This window comes from Globicephala melas, chromosome 11 (genome assembly GCF_963455315.2).
Source record: "Globicephala melas chromosome 11, mGloMel1.2, whole genome shotgun sequence".
Lineage (NCBI taxonomy): Eukaryota > Metazoa > Chordata > Mammalia > Artiodactyla > Delphinidae > Globicephala > Globicephala melas.
In genome coordinates this window covers 35,702,322-35,726,647 of record NC_083324.2, presented here as the reverse complement: position 1 = coordinate 35,726,647, position 24,326 = coordinate 35,702,322, and the positions used below count along the sequence as shown (strand labels likewise).

General features: G+C 50.6%; 1 protein-coding gene across 9 annotated transcripts in view; it reads right to left on the bottom strand.

Annotated features, from left to right (window-relative positions):
• Positions 1 to 2,816: 2,816 nt before the first annotated feature.
• RFT1 (RFT1 homolog) overlaps positions 2,817 to 24,326 on the bottom strand; it is a 57,048-nt gene continuing 35,538 nt past the window's right edge. Inside the window, exons 13-15 of one of the 9 annotated variants that reach the window (XR_009565764.1) lie at positions 23,972 to 24,255; positions 5,758 to 15,138; positions 2,817 to 3,749 (exon numbers count right to left, since the gene is read on the bottom strand). Coding sequence is in view for 1 of the 9 variants with exons in the window: in XM_030867425.2 (XP_030723285.2) it covers positions 24,088 to 24,255 (168 nt within the window). In the remaining 8 variants the exon portion in view is untranslated. Of the gene's footprint in view, positions 15,143 to 17,259; positions 17,409 to 22,498; positions 24,256 to 24,326 lie in introns of those variants that run through there. The other 8 variants (XR_004041859.3, XR_009565762.2, XR_009565763.2 and 5 more) reach the window with 8 other exon arrangements.

Genomic DNA, 24,326 nt, shown 5'->3' with positions numbered 1-24,326 from the left:
CATTATAAAACATACGCAATATATAGAAATTTTAAAAGGAAGAAGTAAAGGTAAGATAAATACTACTTTAATATAATTTCCATTTTATTTATCAAAGGAGTATAATCATTTTGGCCCTCACAAATTATTATATTAAATGATTATTTTTAACAATATTAAAAAATATACATGAAAAATAATATTGTTAAAAAAGGAATGGGATTAAAAATGCTTCTTTTTTTACACTGCTGAAGTATAATTGAAGTACAATAAACTACACATATTTAATTTTATAATCCGATTCGTTCTGACATATGAATATACCCATGAAAGCATCATGACAATAAAGAAAACAAATATTTTCATCACCCACAAAAGTTTCTTCACATTTCTTTGCAATTCATCCCTCTCTCTGCGAACATCCCCAGGCAGCCACTGATGTGCTTGTTCACTACAGTTTAGATTGCATTTTCTAGAATTTTATATAAAGGGAATTAGTCAGTACTCTTTTTTTGCCTGTCTCCTTTCATACAACTTAATGATTTTGAGATCCCTCCATGCTGTTGCATGTAACAGTAGCTCATTCCTTTTTCTTACTGAATAGTATTCCATTGTATGGGTATATCACTATTTGTGTATCCGTTCCCTTGTTGATGGGCGTTTGGGTTCTTTCCAATTTAGAGCTATTATGAATAACGCTGTTATGAACATTCATATGTAAGTCTTTCTGTGGATGTGTGTTTTCATTCCTCTTTGTTAACAGCATATATATTACGTAATATATTAAATATAATGTACTAGAAATATTCCTAATTATTAATTAGTAATATAACATATGATCTATGAAAATATATAATAAAACAATATGAAATACTAAATCTATAGAGAGATGTATGTGTGATATGAAATGTGTAATATGTAAATGAAAATATAATTTATAGTATATAATAAAATGTAATTAATATAACATGTATTAAATATTTTGAATATATATAATAAATGTCCCGTCAACAGTCATACACATTAAAAAGTATATATATATCACACACATACATATATATGTAAATACCTAAATACACATACACACTTTTATCTGATGTGTATGTCTTTGATGGGACATTTAGTCCTCATTCCCTGTGGTCCTCTACCCACCTGTTCTGAAAACCACATTAAAAAGAAGCAGTCACTCAGGTTTGACCCCAGAGAGGTCACTTCCAAGACCTGGAGGTCAAGTTGGGGCTGAGGAGCTGGCATTTGGAATCAGGACACCAAGGCTCACTATGCTGGCCAAGGGCTCCTGTATTTGGCTACTTGCCACCCAGGAGGGAGTAGAGAGTAGGGCCAACTCAGGCACAGAACATTCTCCAAGCCTGTCATGGCCTCCTAAAGGGTCAGAGGTGGGAGGTTCATGAAGAGAGCTGGCCATTGGGCCCTTGGAAGGGAGTTAGCAGGGTAAGCCCACCAGGAGAGGAAAGAGTAAAGGGCGACATGACAGTGGACCCTCCCAGCCTCTCCCCAAAGCCACCTGCTGGGCTTGGGCAAGCGCAGCCTGCATCCCTTTGATGCTCGGAGTCCTTTCTCCATCCCCTGCCTGCTTGCCATGACTGGAGACCACAGTCCCCGCCTGTCCCATGCCCTCCATTGCACTCCCTGCCTCTTCCCATGCTACCATTTTTCCTTTTTTATTAAGGTATAGCTTACATTTAATAACTATTAGGATATTGGTATGAATTTATAACATGTTAACACGGACATTCATTATGTTTGTTTGATGCCTGTTATAGCAACAGGGAAGCTTAATCTCCCTGATAAACAAGAGCCTCACAGTTACCTGGCGGGGCTTCCAGCCAAATGTGTGGTACCACTTCTAGGCCCCCAACTTGTTTCCCTGCTTGTCAGTGCTGGGTGGATTTGGGAGGAAAGAGATTTCTGCATAATACAGACAAAATCAGAGATAATGCCAATGGACCTTGCTTTACCCGGTAGCTTTGTACAAAATGAAGTGTAGCCATTTGAATTCTAATTTTCTCGTTACTTACTTTATAATTCCTGAGATGTGTGATCTTCATTCCTGTTGGGTCTTGCTCCTAAATCCTCAAATTTCCGTTCTCCACCGTCTTCAGTCAGTTCTGGAGCACAAAACCTGAGACAGTCACTTTTAACTTCCTGATATCAATTATTTTATCCTTATAATCTGGCTAGTAACATTTGGGCTGTTGAAAGCAGAGCAGTGCACTCAAAGATGTCTAGAGGTTCTTTCAGCTCAAAGATTTGGGATTGGGCTGTGAACACGATTGTGAATATTTCAGATAAGGAGTTTTCCAAGCAGCAGAGCCAGACTAAATCATTCATGCATGCTTCCTCTCATTGATGCCAGCTGTGTGCCTGCACAGGTGGGACTGAGGTGCACAGACAGATCTATTAAATGGCCAACCCAGAAGTGCTCCCAGCTGAATAAAGTCCTCCCGAGGGTTGGTTCAAAGAAAGGGGGTCCTAGAAAGGGCCTCTCTCCAAGGAAGGAGGCCTGATTTCTTCTCCTGAGCTGGGAGCAGAAAACCTGAGTCTGCTTGTCCCTTCTCTCCCAGGGCCTGGCTTTTCCTCTGTGCAGGTGGGGAAGGAGGAGAGGCTCTATAGACCCTCCCAGCACCTTTGTGCTGGGTCCTCTGATAGATTTACTATGGCAGCCAGGAGGCACTGCTGGGGAGAAGCAGCCTTGGCAGGTGGGGGCAGGCTCTCTGCAGACAGCAAACGTCTTGTGCACTGTTCTTGGTGGGACCCCAGCAACCAGAGGATTAAGTAAAAGCATGCAAGTAAAGGTCTTCTGTGGTGCCCAACTTGTAGTCTCCCACATCAGCCAGATCCTCCATTGTAGCAGGACTCTGGGTTCCTGGAGGATGCCTGCCCCCTCTAGCAGCCAGGCTCACTTCTAGATGAGAAATGGGGTGGGCTCTTTGAGGCAACCAAGGGTCTGGAAAAGAGGGACTTCCAAGGATGAAGAACAATTGGAATTCACATTCATTGCTATTGTCAGTTTCCTATAAAATTAAACACACACTTACCCTGTGATCCAGTTTCTCCACTCTTCAGTTAAATTTACCCAAGAGAAGTAAAAACACACCCACACACAGAGACTTGCACAAGATATTCAGAGCAGCTTTATTCATAATAGCTGAAAACTGGAAACAACCCAGAGGCCCGTCAACAGAAGAATAGGTAAATTGTGGTATATTTATACAATGGAATACTACTCAGTGATAAAAATGAATGAACAAATGTTAGACACAGCAACATGGGCAAATCTAAAATAAATCATTCTGACCAAAAGAAACTGGACGTAAAAAAGAACATGCTGTATGACTACATTTACTTGATGTTCTAGGACAGCAAAACTAATTTCTGATGATGGAGGTCAGAGTAGCAATTACTTCTTGAGTGGGTGCTAGAGACTGGGATGGCACACAGGAAATTTTCTGAGGTGATGAACCTTGCTCTGGTCATGGTTACATGGGTGTCCATCTGCATGAGAGTCATCGGGTTGTACAGTCCTGATTAGTGCTTTTTACTGACTGTAACTTATTCCTCGACAGGAAAAATAAGCCTCCAGGATGCACTCCGAAATGAGGAGCCTCTGGGGGAGGGGTGCTGCAGAGAAGCAGGCAGAGGCCCTGTGTGTGCGCACTAGCGCTCCCTTCATCCAACCCATCCTTCAGGAGCCTGGCTGGGAATTGATCTTCCTGGTTCTTGTCTCAACCGAATGTCGAGTGCACTGGCTGGTGAATGAGATCATACACATGTAAGTGGCAGTTTACAGCATGGAGGGCTTGGAGGAAGATCACAATCGGACAGGCCACATCATGCCCTCAAGTCAGCTGGGCCACCTGTCACCACTAGACTCTGGGCTTTTCTGAGGCCCCAGGACTGCCTGGCTGGGGCAAGGCATAAGGTTAGCTATAGCCAACCTTGCTGGGAAGAAGGGGCCCAGCCCAAGCCTCTCCTAAGGGGTAGGGATTGACCTTAACAGACCTTAGCCACTGCACCCAATATAGACTAATCTCATCTTTGTTTTTTCCTGCCCTGTCTTCTGCCCACGCTCAGCCTGTCCACTCCTTTTTCCATCCAAGCACCAGCCCTTCCTCAGACTGCCCCCTACTTGTTACCTTCTGAGCACTGGTTCTGCAGAAGAAATGACCCCAGGAGGTCCACACCCACACCTGTGGCAAGACATGGTTGTCCACATGTGGAAACACATACCACACACACACTCATTCACACACATCCCGGGAGGATCCCCGGCAACAGGAGTGGATTTATAGACGTCCACAGGTGCCTACGGCCATGGGCACATAAACTATTGCCGCCGTGATAACAGTCACCATTTATTGGGTGTCCACTAAACACTGGGCAATGTCTGATCAGCGATTGCTTGTGGTCCACTTCACATGTGTGCAGCCCTTGGCTAGATGGTCTGTCCATGTGTGGATTCATTCAATTCTCACCACAACACTGTGTGGCAGGTAGTATTCTGCCTACTTTAAAGATGATGACACAGGAGCTCAGAGAAAAGTCACCTGCCTGTGATCATCCACCCAGACACTCAACATAACCCCAAAGCACTGCAGCCAGGCAGAAAGCCCAGTCCGGCCCCTGCCCCCTGCACTTCCTCTCTCCCTACCCTCTCCTTACCCTCTCCAAGGTGGGGTCTCCTTTGGTCAGAGGGAAGCAAGCCCACGGCATCCCAAGAATGGGCTTTTTTGAAAGCCCATTTCCATCATCAAATGGGCTTGCTCTCTATTTCCCTGGAGCTCTTGGTGGCTACTGGCCAGCAGATCCTCAATGCTGTTTGGTGGGATGCGGGGGCGGGGGGGGGGAGTGGGCATAGAAAAGGCACGGTGAGCTCAGGGAGGGCTGGGAAAAACATCTGAGACAGGCCCAGGAGAGCCCCAAACTTGACACTTCAACCTCTCCCAGCACCTGGCCTGGTGGATGCTAGAATCCACACTGAGCTCCCAGGACCCGAACCCTATCTTCCCACTGCCCAAAGCACCTGCCTGTCTGTTGCTTCTTAATCTCCTATTCTGGGTCCTCCTTCGCCCCATTTTCTAGAAGCAGAAAGTGAAGGCCGAGACAGATTGGGATTTGTTAATTCAGAGTGAGAAGTCCAGGAAAGGTCAATCTTTTCCAAGTGAGTTGCTTTGGGGCAGTTTCCCCCTAGTTAGATTGAGCCTGAGCAGGGACCATGTCAGCTACACCTCCAGCCAGCCCTGCTGTCAGATGTCAGGAAGAAACCTGGGGCCAGGGTGTAGTTCAGATCCAGCCTGGAGGAGAGGGCCCAGCAGGCCGCTGACCTCAATCTCCAAGTCTCCCGGCCTTGGAGAAGGAGCTGAGGTCAGGGCTCTACTTCAGGAGAGGCCTCACCAGACAGATCCTGCCTTTAAGATGTAAAGTTATACATCTCAAATATATACAATATAAATTAATTAATTAATTAATAAGTAACATATAAGATGAGTAATGAAAGAAATTCACATTGAAAGGAGATGTTTTGGCAAAGTGTTAGTGCAACAAAGTGTTGTTAGTGCAACAAAGTCTTCTGATCCTGGGTGTGAGCTCAAGAGTTTGGAGGGTGATTTTTTTTTTTTTCTTTTTTTTTAGGCTGCACTGTGTGGCATGCTGAATCTTTGTACCCCAACCAGGGATCGAACCCGTGCCTCCTGCATTGGGAGTGCGGAATCTTAACCACTGGACCGCCAGGGAAATCCCTGGAGGGTGATTTAGCACCTGCGTCTCAGCTCAGCGAGTTCAGTTCTCAGCATCTCTGAAAGACCGCAGAGGAGATGTGCACAGGGGTGTCCGTTGTGGCAGTCTGGAATAGCACCCCACTGGAAACAGCCTAGACATCCAGGAACAGAGGAACAGATAAGCCCATGGGATATCCATATAGTGCATGTCCTCTGCTGCAATTACAATGACTGAGGAGGGGGAGGGGGACATGGCTGGTTTGGGGGTGCTGCGTGTCCACAGGAGCACAGGCTTTGCCAGACGCACAGGCTGTGCAGGAGCACCTGGGTCTACAGTCTGGGAGGGGTGTTCTGCTAGACATTTCCTGCCCTGCTTGGCTTCCCTCACGTCCCTACCTGTCCCCATCCCACCCCAAATCTTATTGTGGGGGGTTGGGAGAAAAAAGAAAATAAACTCTGAAAATAGTTTGAGATGTGAGCTTTTAAAAGAAAATGATTGAGTCTTGAAGCCAAAATAAGGGGACAGAGATAGGAAGTCAGGGCGTTGGTGGCAGTGTCATCATGGGATGGGCTGCCTGCAGGGCCAGGGCATTAGCACAGCTGAGCACCACCACTGGGACACAAGCATTTCACATTCACAGGACATTGGATAAATCATCTATATGTGTTAAACACACATTCTCCTAAAGCACTTTCTTTTTTTTTATATACAATAAATCTGTTGCTTGGGTAGCACAAGTATAATTATTCTCATTTTATAGAGAAATATCAAACTCCTAACCCTTGTGAACCCTGAGCTTGTGAAGAACAAGGCCAAGGGAGCCTTTCAATTTAATCTTACTGTATTATATTTTAAAAATGAGGATGTTTTTTGGGCTTCCCTTGTGGCGCAGTGGTTGAGAGTCTGCTTGCTGTTGCAGGGGACGCGGGTTTGTGCCCCGGTCCGGGAAGATCCCACATGCCGCGGAGCAGCTGGGCCCGTGAGCCATGGTCCCTGAGCCTGCGCGTCCGGAGCCTGTGCTCCACAACAGGAGAGGCCACAACAGTGATAGGCCCGCGTACTGCAAAAAAAAAAAGAGGATGTTTTCATGTACTTCTTATGTAATAAAAACTAATTTTAAAAGTTAAAAAAATTGTTTTAATTGAGAACAAGGAAGGAAGAGAGAGAACTGAAGTCAAGGAGATCAGTGAAGAAGCTATTGGTGAAGGGGTGGTGTGGCCGGAGTCTGGGGGTCCCCATCTGTAAAATGGGTGCACTGAATCCTATGGTCACTGGAGCTGTTGAGAGGACCCTAGCACTATTGGAGGTGCACTCTGAAGTCTGTGGGGTTTGTTCCCCAGATACTTGGCTGGAAGACAGGGCTCCCCCAAGTACCCTGTTCAGGCTGGCCTGTGGAGCTGCCCTCCCAGGCGTGCCTGATGCTCACAGGTCTCAACACACCAGGAGGCCAACTGGGCCATAGAGAAAGATCTGGCAACAGGGCTACCTCCCCAACCAGACCCCAGCCCTTAACAGGGCCCACTACTTCAGCCCAGCAGCCCACTGGGGGATCTCCATGCAAATCAGCTGTATGAGCTATAGCTCAGTTCAGACCAGAGCTCCAGAAACAGGCCCCAAAGACACCCTCATTCTCTACTGCTCCAAGGCAGTATTGGGACAGCTGGACTCAGCCTCTAACTGCTCAGGCCCTCACCGGAAATATGATGCCCAGTAGCTCCATGGCCTTCGCCCTCTCTGGGAAAGGGCAGAAGTAGGGCAGCCTGGGTCAGGAACTCCCCACTCCCCGCCCTGGGCAAAGAGCTCCAAGCCTGGTTGGAGGAACAAGGCCAAACAAGGGCTTAAACGCAGGTCCTTGACTCCTGTGGCTGTAAGCACAGCCTCATGAGGTGGACAGGGCCACCATCTGCTCCCTTAATTGGCACCCACTTCCCCACTAGCGCCAAGGGGCCATGAAGGAGGCGTGGTCACAGCATGGACAGCTTCTCACACAGCTCCTCCTGCCCAGGGGTGGGGTGGGCATCCTCAAGGAGCCTGTACCCGGGAGGCAGTACTCCTGGGCCTCACTACCGGCCAGGCCCGGATGAGGCAGAAGCCTCTGGCTGGGAGAGGCAGGGTGCAGAGACACCCTGTGCTTGCTGCAGCTAGCTACCAGGGCCCTGTGGGCACACACGCATTCATGTCTGGGAGGGTCATGGGAGGGTGTCTCTGCATGTGTGATGGCAACGCTGCGTGGTAGCTCAAACACAGGCTCTGCCGTCCCTCTGCCCGGGCTGGAATCCCTGTACCACCATTGCTGGTGTACCTCGGGCAGACAAAAGCCCCTCTGGGCCTCAGTTTCCTCAACTGCCAAAGCAGCATGATCCCAACAACTCTGACCCCACGGAGTCTTTGTGAGTGCCTGGGTCACGGTCAGCCCTTGGTCTACTCCAAGCCAACGCATGGGGTGTGGCCAGCTGAGTTCCTGCCTGCCTCAGTGTCCCCAGAGGAGGCTGAAGAGCCAGTGCTAATTGCTCCTCTGCCGCTGATATTCTAAGAAGGGAGGCGAGGTGCTGAGCAGGCTCAGGAGGGGAAAGCCTAAAGGCTCAACGAGGGTTTGTGGGGTGTAGGGCCCAGGTGGACTTCTGGTCAGTGCCCCAGCCTCTGCTGGACCTGACTAGCAGCCATTCAGCATTTGGCAACTGTGTCCAGGGCCTGCCTTGCCATTGTCTCCCACCACCCTGCTCGCCAGCCCTTTGGAAGAAACACACGGGAGGGTCCTGCCCTCTAGTGGCCACCGGCGGTCAGACCTCTCCTTTTGGATCCCAAGCCTCAGAGGAACCCACTGCCCACTCTACCTTTTCCAGTGCCGGCTTCACAATAACAAGTCTGTTTTACAGTGGCTAAAACTGAGGCTGGTCCTAGCAGCCGGCTCAGCTGTCTTAATCTCTGAGCACCTTTGAGCCCTGAGGGCCCTGCTTCCGGGCTCTTGGTGGTCCTAGGGTCACAGGGTCTGTGTCCACTAAGAGGGAGGCCTGACTGTGCCCAGGATGAGGGTACTCACGGACCATGGTCAACACAAGCAATACAGGAAGCAGGGAGAGCCTTAGCTCTGGAATGGGGCACATGCTTCTGCCCAGGTTCCCCACACGCCCGCACCCCTGCTTCCCCCATTGCAGCCTATCATCAGGCTATGACCAGTGCCTATGGATGGGGGGAGCACCACAGGAGTTGAGAACTTAGCCTAGGGCTTGACACAAAAGCTGCTTTGCTTCTGGACACCCCCGTCTGTGCCCCAAGTGAAAGGAGGCGGGGACCTGGGGAAGGAGGGAAAACTAAGGGGAAGTCACGCCTCTCTAGGGAGGGCCTCTGCATCCTCTCTCCCTCAAGGGAGGCACAAGTGTGAACCCATCAGATAAACAAGTCTTTCCTTGCCTTTACTGAACCATGAGCTGAGCCTGGGACCGGGTCATTCCCCCAGGCCCTCCATGTCTCTCCTGCCAGCCCTGGAGGCCTCTTCCCTTCATTCCTGGAGTCTGAAATGCAAAGAGTTGTGGCTCTGTGCCAGGCGCTGAAGATTCACATGAACAAAGTGGGCCTGCCTGGCCCTGGGGCAGCTGGCACCTAGGGTAGGAGGTGGCCAGTGACAGCACAGGCCTCTGCAGAGAAGCACTCAGCGCACACGATGCCCAGTCAGTCCCACCCAGGCCCCACAGAGACCCCGTGGCTCTGGGCAAGGGCCCATCCCAAGAAGCCTCTATGTTCTGACAAGGACATACGAGCTCCAGGCACACACACCCCCACGAATCCCCACTCATGCACACACTTCCTGCTCCCAATTAGCACTAATTAGACAGCAGGAGAACCCACAGACCATGTAGCAAAAGCAGTCAGGTCTGTGGGGTCCCAGGGAGGCAGTCCCCATCAGGCACCAGGTGAGAAGGGCCTTGGGGGAAGGGCCCTGGGGTCCCTGCTTCTCTGAAGGGGGATCAAGTGACAGGGTCACATCTGCCAGGGACCTCAGTGGTCCCTCTGGAAGATGGGAGCTGCCCCAGGGCTGGGGCAGACTGGAGGATGGGGAGCCTGACAAACACCTCCTTTGAGGCCTTCCCCCAAGCTCCTCATCCCAACTTGGCCTCTCAAGTTCCTCTGCTCCCAGTCCTCACTCCATACGTCATCCACTCATTCATTCATTTATTCACTCATTCATTCATGCATTAAGTGTCCATGGACCTCCTAGGACCGGGCCCTGGGACCACAGAGATAGACATGAAGCTGATCAGCAGGGCCGTGCAGGTGGGTATGAGGGCAGGCGAAGCTCCTAGTGCTTAACTCCCCCACTTGAGCAGCCCCTTCCTCTACCACTCACCCCCACCCAGGCCTGGGCCCAGCTTGGCATAGATTACAGGGGGCAACCATCAGATGGCTTCTTCCCATTCCTTATGGAGAGAAGGAGGCCAGGCTGGCAGTGCGGTGTGCTTGTGAGTGGAAGGATCAGCCCCACACCCTCCTTCGTGTGGCTCCGGTTGGCACTCTCTGGGTGAGGCTGTTGTTCCCTTGGTCATTCAGACTGGACTCAGAGGATAGGCCAGCAAGGCCAGCTGTGCACATGCCCATGACCAAGCCTACGGGCACAGCACCGCTAGGAAGTCATAGGATTTGGGGGGTAAGAGGAAAAGGGGGGTCCAAGTCCCAGTTGCTCTAAGGTGGGGCTGGAACACGCATGGCTGAACAACCTGGGCCCCAGACCCCAGGGTGAGGGCCCTGAGCCAGCCAGCCCCCTTTACACCACACCACACGGCTCAGGCCCTCAGCCGCAAGCTGGGGTGGTGGGAAGAAAGCAGGTGTGTCCAGCCTGGCCCCTGTTCCCCAGAACATCCCCATCAGGGAAACAGAGGCTGGGCTCTGCTCCCCTCCCTTTCCTACCTGGGAGACCAACAGTCCTGGGCAATTTGGTGTTGCCATGACAACCACACACTTTCTTCTTCCCTACTTAGCAGACTGAATTTGAGCTGCCAATTAAATCGTGGTGAGTTGTCTGTTTAGAAGGCATGTGGCTGCTTGGAGACATCTATGCATCTTCCATTTCCCAAGTATCTCTGATGCCCACTCCTTGCTTCCTGATGGCTGAGGCCAGCGAGACATGTCCTGTACCAGCTCCTGTGTCCCAGGGGCAGTCCTGGCCCAGTGGCAGCATCCCCTGCCGGTCTGGCCTCCGTCTGACAACACTCTGGTGTGCAGCTTCAGGGGCGGGTGGATGGTGGTCATCAGAGGCCCCAGACCATGCACAGTCCTCTTCCGTGTGAGGCACAGGGCTTTCCAGCAAGAGCTCTGGACTCAGAAGGCTCTTTGTCCCCTTCAGGGGTGTGCGCTGCCTTTAGGGGCTCGGTGGCCTTGGCTGGGAATTGCCTGTGTGTGAACAACTGGATGACCAGGCCCCCTGGGGCCCTCGGAACCACGCTTTCCCAGGAGCTCACCTTAGCTGACTGTGACCAGCAAAGGAAAGGAGCCGCCTCCAGTGCAGAGCATGGTGGCTGGGGTCAGAGCTCAGTCCCCTAGTGAAGGAGACCTGGGGTGGCCTGTAATAAGGGGGTTGCCAGTGGCACTGGAAGGCACGTGTCAGCCTGGCAGTTGCGTGAGGGCTGGCTCAGCCTGTTCAATGGGAGGTAGCCATGGGCAGTCAGAGAAACGTGTGGACCTGGCTGTCAGGCAGACTTGTGGCTCAGCCTGTTCTCAAATCTGCCTGGGACAGGGATGGACGTGGATGCGGGGGAACTTATCAGGAAGGGTCACTCAAGATGAGCAGGGAGACCTGCCTCTGCCCTCTGCAGTCAGGGCTGAGGCCTCTGCCCCACGTTCAATCCTTTTTTTCCTTTTTTTTGCTGCACTGCTCAGGTTGTGTGATCTTAGTTCCCCGACCAGGGATTGAACCAGGGCCAATGGAAGTGAAAGTGCCATGAGCGTCCTAACCACTGGACTGCCAGGGAATTCCCACACGTGCAATCTTGCTGCAGGTTAAACCCACCACGTGGTCCTGTTTACATGGTCGCCACCCCACAGGGCTGCAGCATCCTCCGATGAGGGGGTGGTGGCTCTTGACCGTAACTCTATCTCCTGGGCTAGGTCCACATCTCTGCCCCCATTTACTACTGCTGTGATGTTGGGCAAAGTTCCTTAACTTCTCTGAGCCTTTTCCCTCTGGGGAAGGGAGGGGCCCACAGATGGGACCGTGAGAGTGGGGGGGGGGTGAGGGGCTCCCTGAGCAAAGTCTCCAGGGAAAACACAGACTCCGTGATACTTGCTGAGGTTAGTCATGTTGCCAAGAGCTTTATAGTGTTTGCTCAGAGTTTTATAATTTTGTAGGGGACAGTATAAAGTATTTTTAAAAAAGCAAATGAAATAACGAGACCATTAATAGCTTGAGGATTGTAGTAGAAAGGAAATAGGATACTACTTGGTTTAGCAGAGAACAATGTTTCTATAGTTTTAACCATGTGAACATGAATATCAATTTACCCCAAATCATAACACTGGGAGGATGGGAAGGTAAGTGTGCAGGGAGGTGGCCATCAGAGCTCATTTTTCCATACGAGGAGGTCAATATTCTAAAGCAGAAACAATCAAGAAATAGCATTATAAGCAAATTACTTAGAAATATGAAGGGAAACAGAAGAAGGAATGATGCAAAGAACTAAAACAATGGGCCAAGGAGAAGGAAGCTTGGAGGGGGGCAGAACCTGCCCTTTGAGGGTTATCTTTTAAAACTATGTACATGTGTTTTTTTGATCAAAAGAAAAACTGAAAATAAAAATAGGTAGAGTTTAGATAGAAAGCAGGCTGAGGCTGGAGAGGTAGAGTAACTCGTCCAGGGTGGCAGAGTTGGGAGACAGCCTAGCAGGGATCCACATGCAGCTCTGAGAGCTTGGAGTGACCTTGTCAAGACCATGGACTCCACCTATGGGCCGGTGGCTCACCAAGCACCCAGGAAGGCTGCACAAATAAGGCCTCGAGCCTAACCGGCTGCATCCTATGCCTCTGGGCAGGGAAATAAGGCCCAAAGCCACTTCCCTGAGGAGATCACGTCACCCCGTGGGAGGAGCAGGAGCAGAGGGTGGTTTCACTTCCTTTCTGTTTACTGGTAACTTTAGTTCCCAAGTTCCCCATCCAGCCAGGCTGATTAGTTAGATTCTCCGGGGGGAGGCCTGGGGTATCAATGACTTGCCTGACACCTTGGGAAGCAGTTCCCTGTGCCAGACACGCTCCACCTGCAGCCAAGGAGGCAGTGGAGCCTGGAGGGTCGGGTCCTCGTTGCTGGCTTGTGCTCACCAGAGGCACCAAAGTCCACTGCTCCTCCAGGAGTTTCCCGGCTTCTGCAGCGGGAAAGACAGTCGGCTGAATGACCCAGTGACAGGCTGCCATGATCTCACAGTTACCGCTGAGCATGGCTTGGGTGCCTGGCATTGCGCAAAGCCTCTTTCATGTGAAAGAAGGGGTATGGCCCACTGGCTAGCAGGTCCTGGGACTGGGCTCCAGGCTGGCTGGTCATTAACACAGTGTGACCTGGAGAGGCTTCCTTCCATCCCGGGGCTTCCTCTGGGGTGAAGCTGAGGCCGAGAGGCAGGGCCCTACTCTGATACAGCAAGAGTGGTCTCAGGCTCCATCAGTGGGCAAAATGCAGAACAGGTCTCTGTGTCAAGATATTCTCTACCACGTGGTTTACAATGTAGGGAAAACTGGGGACAACTTAACTGGTACACTGTATAGTAAAAAAGAACAATGTAGAGGGCAGTGTGTACATGGCAAGATGTGTGCACCACATGCAAAGTAAAAAGAGGCCATGGACAGGATGGGGCGTTTCTAACTGTCTACAGGGCACTGGCTGCCCAGGATACTTTATAATTTACAACTTATAAGTTAATACAAGAAATACCTAAAATACATAATGCTGTCAGAGATAAGATCGTTTGCTACCAGGAAGAACAATACCCAGAGATATTTTAGACTCTGTGATGATTTCTGCTCTGGTCTAGCTCCCCTGTCTGAACGCAGGCCCAGGCTCCAGCCTCGGAGCACACAGGCCCACCTGCTTTCCCACTCTCCACTCAGCCCCAAATAGTGCTGCATGGTGACTTTTTCTTGGCCCCCACCATGGTCCTAGAGCAACAGTTGAGTAGGGATTAGAACCTTTTGTAGATGGAGAAGAGGATCTTATGAACAGAGAGCGGCAGGCCTGGAATTAGAGCGTGATTTTCAGGCTCCCTGGCTCTGTTGATTATCTGTATCAACAGCTGGTCCCTGGAGCCAAAACATCATCTCCCAAGCTGCGAAGACAACCAGAAAGCTTGCAGAGTTGGGGGAGAGGCCCACAGAAGCTGATGGGAGTGGGGAGGCCTGGAGCACCGGGCTCTGTGGCACACCCAGGTCACAGGCTTTTGAAGAGAGCAGGAGGAGGAGGAGGAGCAAGAGGCAGGCCTGACGGACCCCCACCACGCAGACCCCAAAGGCCAACAGCCTTACTCCTCCCCCAAGGAGCGGTGCCAGACCCAGACGTGCCTGGTGTCTCCCTGCTCTCCTTGAGTCCCAACTGTGGGCAGAACACGTTTCCCTTCTTAGGAAAATCCCACCTTAATAGTAGCACTCAAGACAGAGCCCTCTGGGCACCCTAAGTTCTGGCCTTTCTCTTCCTCCCAGCTGCTTCTGGAAGGGGAAAGCTGGTTGGTCTGAACCTGGCATCCTTTATCCCAGTCCAGAGAAGGAAAAACAACAAACGAAATAGAAGTTTATAGAGGTTAAGTCTGAGAGGCTGATGGCAGAGGCAATGGTTGTTTTTTGTTGTCTTTTTTAGGGTGAGGAGGAAGAACTCAACAAGTTTCAGATCAGCTTTGATGAGTGGGTTCAAGGTGAGGACACTGGGAAACTGGAGATCGAGGCTGGCGGCGGGGGGAGTTTCGGGAGTGTCCTCACCTGGCCACCATGGCCCAGGCCTAAAGCTGAGGTCAGGGGAGCCAGTGCCCATGGCTGCCCACCCACATGGCGGGACCAACGCAGACCCTTCCATTTTCTTCAGAAGCTGCCGACAGCAGCTGGCCCTCCTTGGACAAAGCCACATTCTCTTCTGTCACCTTTTTTCTTTCTGCTTTAATCTAAGGCTACAGGGAAATTTAAACTACCAGTTGAGGTAATTTCTGAAATTGCTGAAAATCATTTAACAAGCTTTGGAAGCATCCCCTCTTGCTCTGGGGGGGCCACTCAGGCTGAGCCTGAAAGAGGTCATTTGCTGGCTCTCCCTGGAAGCTGTGGCTTTGCTTCCCCAGGCTTGCCTACCTGAGTTGGCCAAGAGTCAGAAGGCCTCCGGCAGTCTCCGTTACCCATGTCCTCACTTTCTAAGCTCCTCCGGGCAAGCTGGGCTGAGAAGGATCTTTCGTTTCCTCTTCACCTGCAGCACTGCCTCCAAGAAAAGGGGAAAGAAATGTTGCCACTGAAGGGAAAAAGACTCAACCACATGCATGTCTGTGGACTGGGTTTAGGTGGGAAGGAGGGAGCAGGTAGGCGTGAAACAAATGTTCCCAGCGTCCACAGTTCCTCTCTGTTCAGCAGATTTATAATTCCACTCACAGAGCAAACAGGCTGGTGCAGGGCACCCCCTGCTCAGTGCCGCTCCATCCTCTCATGGAATCCTTGCCACATCCTATGAGGCAATTGCTCTAATGCCCAGTTTTAGATGCATAAACTGAGGCTCAAAGAGATTAACTACCTTGCTCAAGGTTGAAGTGGGGATGGGTCTGCCTCCAAGACCCTCTCTGGAACCCACACACAACCTGCCTTCCTAATTCTCAAGGGAGAAGGAAAATAGGGCTGTTGGAAGAAAGGGAAAGGAGTGTGATGGGGTCAAGAGCATGAGCAACTGAACCTGACAGGGGCGAGGGCCCAGGGGGTGGAGAGGTGAGAGGTTGGAGGCTGGATAGCAGGTGGTGCTGGGGTTTAGTGCCTTCTGGGGGTGACAGGGCTAAAGAAAAGTGGTTAAATCTCCAGTATTTGTAGTGTCCTCACTTCTCGCTCCTTTGCTGGTCCAGCCGTAAACAGGCCTTGAGTGGGTTAATAGGAGCGAGGGTGGGGAGAACAGAGCTTGGGCTGGGGAGGGGGTGGGGTGGACAGCATCAGGAGAGGACTGGCCGAGGGTGAGGAGCAGAAGAAAAAGCGGGCAGGGAGGTGCATACACAGGACATGTAGGGAGTCTTGCTATGGGTAATTTTCTCCAAGGCTTTCAGAGCTGCATTTGCCTGTCCTACCTCTGTTCTCCTTCCATCCTCCCTGGGCTGTGCAAGGTGGGCTACTGACAGATGAGGAAACTGAGGCACAGAGAGGCAAGACCTCCTGCCTATGATTACAAAGTGATGGAGTGGCCAAAGTTAGCTGCCTTCCCACTCCTTGGTGGTGTCACCTGGGGTCAAGGCCACAACAGACAGGGGACCATGGGATACAGACAACTTTTTCTTTGTAACGCAACATAATTTGTGGCCAGATTTGTTTCTCCCAAATACTTTTTTTTTTTTTTTCGGTAAGCGGGCCTCTCACTGTTGTGGCCTCTCCCATCGCGGAGCACAGGCTCCGGACGCGCAGGCTCAGCGGCCATGGTTCACGGGCCCAGCCGCTCCGCGGCACGTGGGATCCTCCCGGACCGGGGCACGAACCCGAGTCCCCTGCATCGGCAGGCGGACTCTCAACCACTGCGCCACCATGGAAGCCCTCCCAAATACTTCTTATGCATGCTAATGCCTATGCAAAACAATTACCTTAAATTCTTTAAGATGAGATAAAGACTGAGGTGGGAGAGGAATTGTGGGAGAAAAAGTCATGGAAGGTCAGCAAGGAGGTTTAAAACATTCAAAATTGTGGATTTCAAACTTGCTGGTTTTTTTTGTTTTTGTTTTTAACAAAAAGAACCTTTTTTTCAAGCAAATTCTTAGACTAACCCCTAATTTTCAAAACAGATAAAAAGGGTGCTGCTCCAGTTGGAGTTGCAGCTGGATGGCCCGTCCATCTCCTCAGGCTCAATGTTATCCCTACAGCTCAGATCCAGCCCTTGTTAACCCGAGGGAGGAACGGAGCCCAAAGGTAGATGGTACCTGACATGTGCTCAGTGCGCCACAGTTGGTAGAGTGAGGGAGGCTTGTTCAAGGTCACCCATTGAGTTAGAAAAGGGCAGCCAGGCTGGGGTATAACCATGTATGTGACACCATGGGCCGCTTAGAAAGCAAAACTCTGTTCGTGTACTTCAGAAGGCAGACATGGACACAAGCGGACTTCCCTGGTGGTGGTGCACATGGAAGGAACGCCGTGGGCAGGACACCTCTGGGTTCTTCCCCCCAGAGCCTGGCTCTCAGCCATGTGTTTGTAGGGTTGCTGCAGGGACAGTTGAAAAGAGCCGAGGATGAGTGGCCAGTGCGCTTGGGCATCTTGCCATCAGCCCCGCATGATGTCACTCCCACTTACTAAAGAAAAAAGAAAAAAAATGCAAGTAGCTCTATCACTTCTATTGCCCCCCAGAGCTGGACATCTGCACACCTGCAAGAACATCCTCTTGTCATTGGAGAGATGCCACTTAGGGATTTCACAAGCCACATGAGGAAGAAAGGAATCTTCAGCTCTAGCTCAAGAACATAAAAATGCGCTGTGCTAATCTGGTTTGTTCATAAAACTGTTGTGTTAATGCCCTGGGGGAAACAAAAAGGAAAGCTATTTTAGCAACATTCCCTAGTTTGGTTGGGATTACGTGTGGGGGAAAACATTCCCGTTTCCCTCGCGGCTAAGGGTTTTGGTTCTCCTGGGTCCTCATGGTTCTCCCTGCCTGGCCGTGCCAGTCCCTGATGAGGGCTGGACGAGAGTGTGCCCTGAGCCCAGGGGAAGCTGGGGCTAGTCAACGCTGGGGTTCACAACACACACCTCCCGAAAGGACCGAGGCTCCTGTGTCACCCAGAGCTGTCTCATAACTCTCCTTCTGAAAGATGCCCTCTGGTCCCCCTGATGCCACGCTCCCTGGTGTCAATTTTTGTGATTTTCAAAAAGCAGTGCAGAGAAGTGAATGAAGAGCCACAGTGAGTCAGGCTTTCATTTCAGACTCCCCTTCTCTCCCGCCTGACACGGCTGCATGGAAGCCGCACACTATTAGTTCCACATAATTGAAAAGTGTGTCAGGATCTCTCAGACACGAACCAGAAACATGCTGCTCATTGTCACCTCCAACGTGACTAATGCAGTCGTGTCTTAATTAGTCACTGTTTCCTGCGCTGACAGCATCAGAGCCCCGTTCCAAGGCCCCAGTTTGTGATGCGGATGAGATTAAAGGACTGAGAGTTGCCAGGTTTCCAGGTCCCCTTCCCACTGAGCACTCTGAACCCAGGTGGCCTCTGCCAAGTGCTTTGGTCAGACCAGGGCAGCACTGTGACAGTAGAGCCAACAGGGACACATTTTTGGATGGAGGGAGGTAATGAGACAAGTAAATGGTGGACTAGAACATTCCCTCACAAGTCGGTTGTTACATCACAGGCCCTTGGGCAGCTCCTCTGAGGCTGAAGGGGCAACTCCGGATGAACTATGCCACCTGGCCCAGCCCCTGCCCAGTGAGAGCTGACTGAACTGGGCACTCATCTGCCCCGAGGGTGGCCCATCCACTGGCTCCCTTATGACCCATGGCCCACAGTAGCTAGCCTGGGCCAGTTCCATTTCTCCTCAGGGGCTTTGTGTACAGAACAGAGCTTAAACCCGAGAGGAGAGACTGCAGGCAAGAGATAAAAGGTGGTGAAAGAGACTGTCTCAGGACCTCCCTGGTGGCGCAGTGGTTAAGACTCCATGCTCCCAATGCAGGGGGCCTGGGTTCGATCCCTGGTCAGGGAACTAGATCCCACATGCATGTTCCAACTAAGAGTTCACATGCCACAACTAAGGAGCCAGTAAGCCGCAACTAAGGAGCCTGTGAGCCGCAACTAAGACCCAGTGCAACCAAATAAATAAATAAATATTAAAAAAAGAAAGAAAGAGACTGTCTCATCATTGGAAGAACGTGGACCTCTACCCGAGAGCAGCACCTATTTCTGGGAACTCCTCCTCTCATTGCCCACCAGCCTGACTGCCCACCGTCTGGGCCCCAGGACAGGTGGGTATCACCCCAGTGTGAAGCCAGGAGGAGCACAGAAACCAGGAGCTGCCCCAGCACCCAGCACCTGCTAGCCTCATGGTGAGGTAGCCGTCCAGGCACCCCCTCTCCTCCTTCTAAAGCCCCCTGGGGCCCTTTGTTCATTCAGTCTCATAGGCGCAGAATCCAGGGCCCTTCAACTCTTCAGGAACCTACAGAAATGACTGAGATGGAAAAAAATTTACTGGATCCAAACATAAAGCTTCAAAGCTGATGTTCAAATGTCTATAGCACATATCACCAGGAGAGTTAGCCAACCACAACTCCTGCATACTTACATACCTGTTATGCTCAGTGTGGGACAGGGTGTACTGTAACAGCTTTGACAAGCCGTGGGGAGGGGTTTCCATGAGCGTGCTGCAGCCTTGACAGGGTTCTGGGTGCACCTACTCTGGTGAGGACCCCGTTCGTGAAGGGAAAGACCTAACTCCCTACAGCTCACCTCTAGCACTTGCCGTCTAAGCCATACTACCCCAGAAGGATGGAGAAGCTGACAGGCCAAGAGTTGACTGCACTTTGGGACAGGGGCACCTAGCAACTTCGGCTAATTAATCTGGAGGATAATTAAGAAGTATTTATAAGACTTCCTTCATTAGGCCCCTAAAGGAGGCTTAACTACATTAGGAGCCCATTTTCCCTATTTCACTCTGATACACCCAGATGGTTCTGGTTAAGAAGGAATGACACTAAGTGGGGGGACTAATTCTGCCACAGTAATTGGGGTCGGACTGATGATGCAAATCAATGAGTCTTCCTTTCCCCCCAGACTCTTCAAATAAAACACCTTTCTTGCTACCCTTGAAAGTTAATTAGGGACTTCCCCAGTGGCCCAGTGGTTAAGACTCTGTGCTTCCACTGCAGGGGGCGTGGGTTTCATCCCTGGTTGGGGAACTATGATCCCACATGCCGTACAGCATGGCCAAAAATAAATAAATAAAATAAAGTAAAATAAAATAGAATTTTTTAAAAAAAGAAATTTGGGCTTCCCTGGTGGTACACTGGTTAAGAATCAGCCTGCCAATGCAGGGGACACGGGTTCAAGCCCTGGCCTGGGAAGATCCCACATGCCGCGGAGCAACTAAGCCCATGTGCCACAACTACTGAGCCCACGCTCTAGAGCCGTGAGCCACAACTACTGAGCCTGCGCACCACAAATACTGAAGCCCTCGCACCTAGAGCCTGTGCTGCACAACAAGAGAAGACACCGCAATGAGAATCCCATGCACCGCAATGAAGAGTAGCCCCCGCTCACCTCAACTAGAGAAATCCTGCATGCAACAACGACGACCCAACGCAGCCAAAAATAAATAAAAATTAAAAACCCTGTTTAAAAAAAAAGAAATTAACAAATATCAATAAAATATTTACAACATTAAGGACATTCACTCAGGTAAATAGCAGTAAAACAAATCACTTTCCACCTGCATGTGATTGGCTCAGAAGTCTCATTTCCAAATAAAATACACGAGTCAAGCAACCGAATGAGGAAGATATAAAGGTGAAGGGGTACCCTGGACTCCCTAAAAACCACAGGCCTAAAATCACACACTTGTCCACCCTGCCCTGATATTAGTTCTGACCTGCCAAAAATGGCTGCATATTTAAAAAACATGACCAAGACAAGGACAGGGCAGACAGAGAAGATAGGAAAGAGAAAAGTGCTATCAACAATGGGGAGCACTACTTTGGGCAGAAGGGAAAGGCAGTGAATAAACTGCCAGGCCTGTCAGTCTGGGACACAGAAAGCTCCATCGCAGGGGCCAGGAATCCAGCCTCTCTTTCAAAGTCAGAATCATGGTCCAGTAACGTCAACGTAGGGAAAAACTGTTCTGATGAGGAATAAAAACGATTCACATACTCAAGGTACTTGCCCACTTTCCTTTTGAAATTTAAGAGTTTTTGTTTCTTTTTTGCAAGGAGAAGTAGTATGAAACATCTTCACAGAGATGTGAAGAAAATAATTTATTCATTTTAAAATGGGGAAATTGACATGAAACTAGCAATATGAATACATGGTTTTAAAAACAGACAGGAGGGAGGAGATGCCCTGGTGAATTAGGTGGTAAGTGGCAGGGAGTGGGGCAGAGTATACAGCATCTCCTGAGCCAGAAGTCACAGCTGAGGAAGCGTTAAGTAGCACAGCAGCATCCCCTCACGGAGGGACCTGACAGGCCAAACCTGAAGACACCAACACACACGTGGCCAGAGCAGCACAGAAAGAAGAAATGCTGTTATCCTCACCAACAAAAGCTTCTTCGTTTCATAAATGGATGTGCTTTAGAGACTTGTTTCCATGGGAAAAGTAGCCTCACTATATTTTGAGTGGCACTTAAAGCCTCAAGTGTGATTCCCCCCAAAAACCCTTCTTGGGTAACGTGGGGCAGCTCAGCACCCATGTATGCAAGCACCCTGAGGCACAGGTGTGGCTCTAGGGAGACGGGGGAAAGCCCCAGAGCGAGTGGTTGGGCCCAGCTGTGCTCCAGGAAGCAGCGGGGACAGAGCCAGAAGCCATGGGCTGCAAAGGGCCTGCTGCCCAAGTGCTGGAGCCCGGGAAGCAGGTGTTAGTAATGGGACAACACCCGCTTCCCAAAACCCTGGGCCATGGGGACTCCTCTTTCTATAAACGGGGAAGCAGGCCACAGGAAGCAGCCCCCGGTGGCCGTCCCAGCTGGCCATCTCTCAAAAGGCGCTGGCCCTGACTGCGGCAGCCCTGTGCTGATAGCAGAGCCCGGCTGCATGGCGACGAGATGAGCATGAGCCCTTGCTATCAGACACAGAGACTTTCCAAGCTGGAGAACAGAGTGGGAGCCGTGGTGTTCCTGCTCCCGAGGAGGTGGGGCGTCAGCATTGCTGCTCAGACAACGGCAGCTGTCTTCCTGGAGCTGGGAATGGACACTGTGAACACGAGCATGACTGGGCCTAGGCACTGCCGCTGGTGAGGATAATGGGGTGTGCCAAGCTGTTTGCCGAAAAAGCTGGTCCCAAAGTCCTGCCCCAGAGATGCAGAGGCAAAAGGTCTGGAATGGATCCTGGAAACCTACATTTCTAACTTGCAATCCAGGTGATTCTGAGGCAGGTAGTGCGAGGCCCACACTTTGAGTCTGGGGTCAAGTGGGCAGGGGTTGGGTGACAGGGTTCTAGGGGAGAGAGGGGTGGTCAACGGCAGCAGAGAAGGAACTTGTGAGGGCTGGAGGCCCATTTCTGTGCATTCAAAAGACAAAAAAAGTACTTGGAGGGCCTTTCCTGGTGGCGCAGTGGTTAAGAATCCGCCTGCCAATGCAGGGGACATGGGTTCGAGCCCTGGTCCGGGAAGATCACACATGCCGCGGAGCAACTAAGCCCGTGCACCACAACTACGGAGCATGCACTCTAGAGCCTGTGTGCCACAACTACTAAGCCCACGTGCCACAGCTACTGAAGCCCGTGTACCTACAGCCCGTGCTCCGCAACAAGAGAAGCCACCACAATGAGAAGCCTGCACACCGCAACAAAGAGTAGCTCCCGTTTGCCACAACTAGAGAAAGCCTATGCGCAGCAACAAAGACCCAACTCAGCCAAAAATAAATAAATAAATTTATTTAAAAAAAAAAAAAAAAGTACTTGGGGGTGGGGGGCTGCCTTCTGTGTGTGCCACCCACCCTACCCCACGGGGCAATCAGTTCTTCTGAGGTAGGCTGACCCTGCCTTACAAAACATGACCAAGCCCATGATTCTGGAGGGCCTCTGATTGTTCAGTGACACCTTGCATTTAGCTACTTTCCCTGCAATTAATACGAAGCATTCTCTCCTTGAATAGATAAAAAGGTGTCCAGGTGACTGGGTCCTAGTCTTGGTGCACTGGGTGGGTCTTTATCCTTGGCCTCTTGGCTTTGGCTCTAGGCCAGTGGATTTAAATGTGTGCATTTCAGCCAAACTGCCATCTGATACAAGCTATCCTGCTCTCTGGGTGTAAACATAGAAAGTTTGGGGACGTCGGGGCTAGATGATCACTAGCTATTACCACCCAAGATATAGTCTGTGCATGTAGCTCCAAAGGTCAATCACATCTAATTAATTAATACATTACATCAGTTAATATAGTAATACATTAATGAAAGAAGAAGAATGCTTTGCTGCCTGAGAACAGCACCTGCTGGGTGCAGGGCAGGGAGGCAAGCCTTAGCCTGGGCTCACACTGTAGCCTGAAGGACCAGATCCGCAGGCCTGTCAGTCTTGTCCTGGGGCTGGAATTCCAGTGTACTGACCAGTGCTGGAAGTAACAGGTCAGCGGGAGAAGGGTGTGATTCAGTGACACATGCCATATAGAATTTACCCTATTTCATTCTGATGGAAAAAAAGACACCTCTATTCAACTTTAGTTGTCATCTGTGCAATCTCCTCATGAGAAGTTACAGCCAACTGCAAAGTGGTGTTCCCTTCAGAGTAGCTCACGAAGGATCACAGTGTCCTTCAAAGCCCTCCTCTCTCAAGTGGCCAGGCCAGAGGTCGTGAGCCGGCTTGCCCCTGCTATGGGAAGACATGTGCTGGCCTGGGGGTGGGGGTGGGAGTGGGGGACAGCCATGAAGGGGAGAGACATGACTCTGCCTGGCTAACTGTGGGAAATGTGATCTGAAAGACTGTGTCTTCATTTCTTAGATTTCTCGTTGAGCAATATTTCTCCTTCGCTAAACAACCAGGCCACAGTGTTGACGTGGGGAAAGCCACAACTCCAGGGCCAACTTGTTCTTGTTTGGTGCACAACATCACATAACATCAAGTCTCCTTCCAGCTTTTATGGAATATGTTAAATATTCCTATGGAGGGTAAAGTGGCTACATCTCTCCTTCTGGGCCAGAAGATTATTAACTATTATCATCCAAGATAGAGTTTGTTGGAACATGTAGTTCTGAAGGTCAATCACCACCAAAAAGAATTAACACATTATTCAAAAAGAAAAATGCTGATTATAACAAAATGGTGAAAAAAATAATTGCATCTATTTTAAAAGCTTTTTGGTCTTCCCTTAAAAATGGAACTCCTCCTTCCTGTCTGAAATCTCAAACGGATACTAAGGGTTTGGTCTGGTGGTTCGCTCCAATGACTCACCTGTGTGTTGGTCTCACTCCACTACAGACCCCTAACTGGGCTCTTCTGCATAAAAAACATGTTCCACCATAAAACTGCCCCACAGCTGGTCCAGGTGCCACAGGGCTTCTGCGAGGTCACGTCGTTTTGTCAGTGAGTCTGGACACACCCAACTGAGTCCTAAGAAAGTAGATCAGCTTGGTCTCTGTGAGGAATGCTGTCCCAAGAGTCACTCCCAAACAGAGGGCCCCCACAGCGACGTGCACCAGCATGGCTGGCCAGCCCCGCTCACAGCAGAGGAACACCTGCAGAAAGAAACCACTGTCACTGCCCCGGGCCCCCAGCTGTACCTCCTTTCTCTGGGGCAAGCCACGGG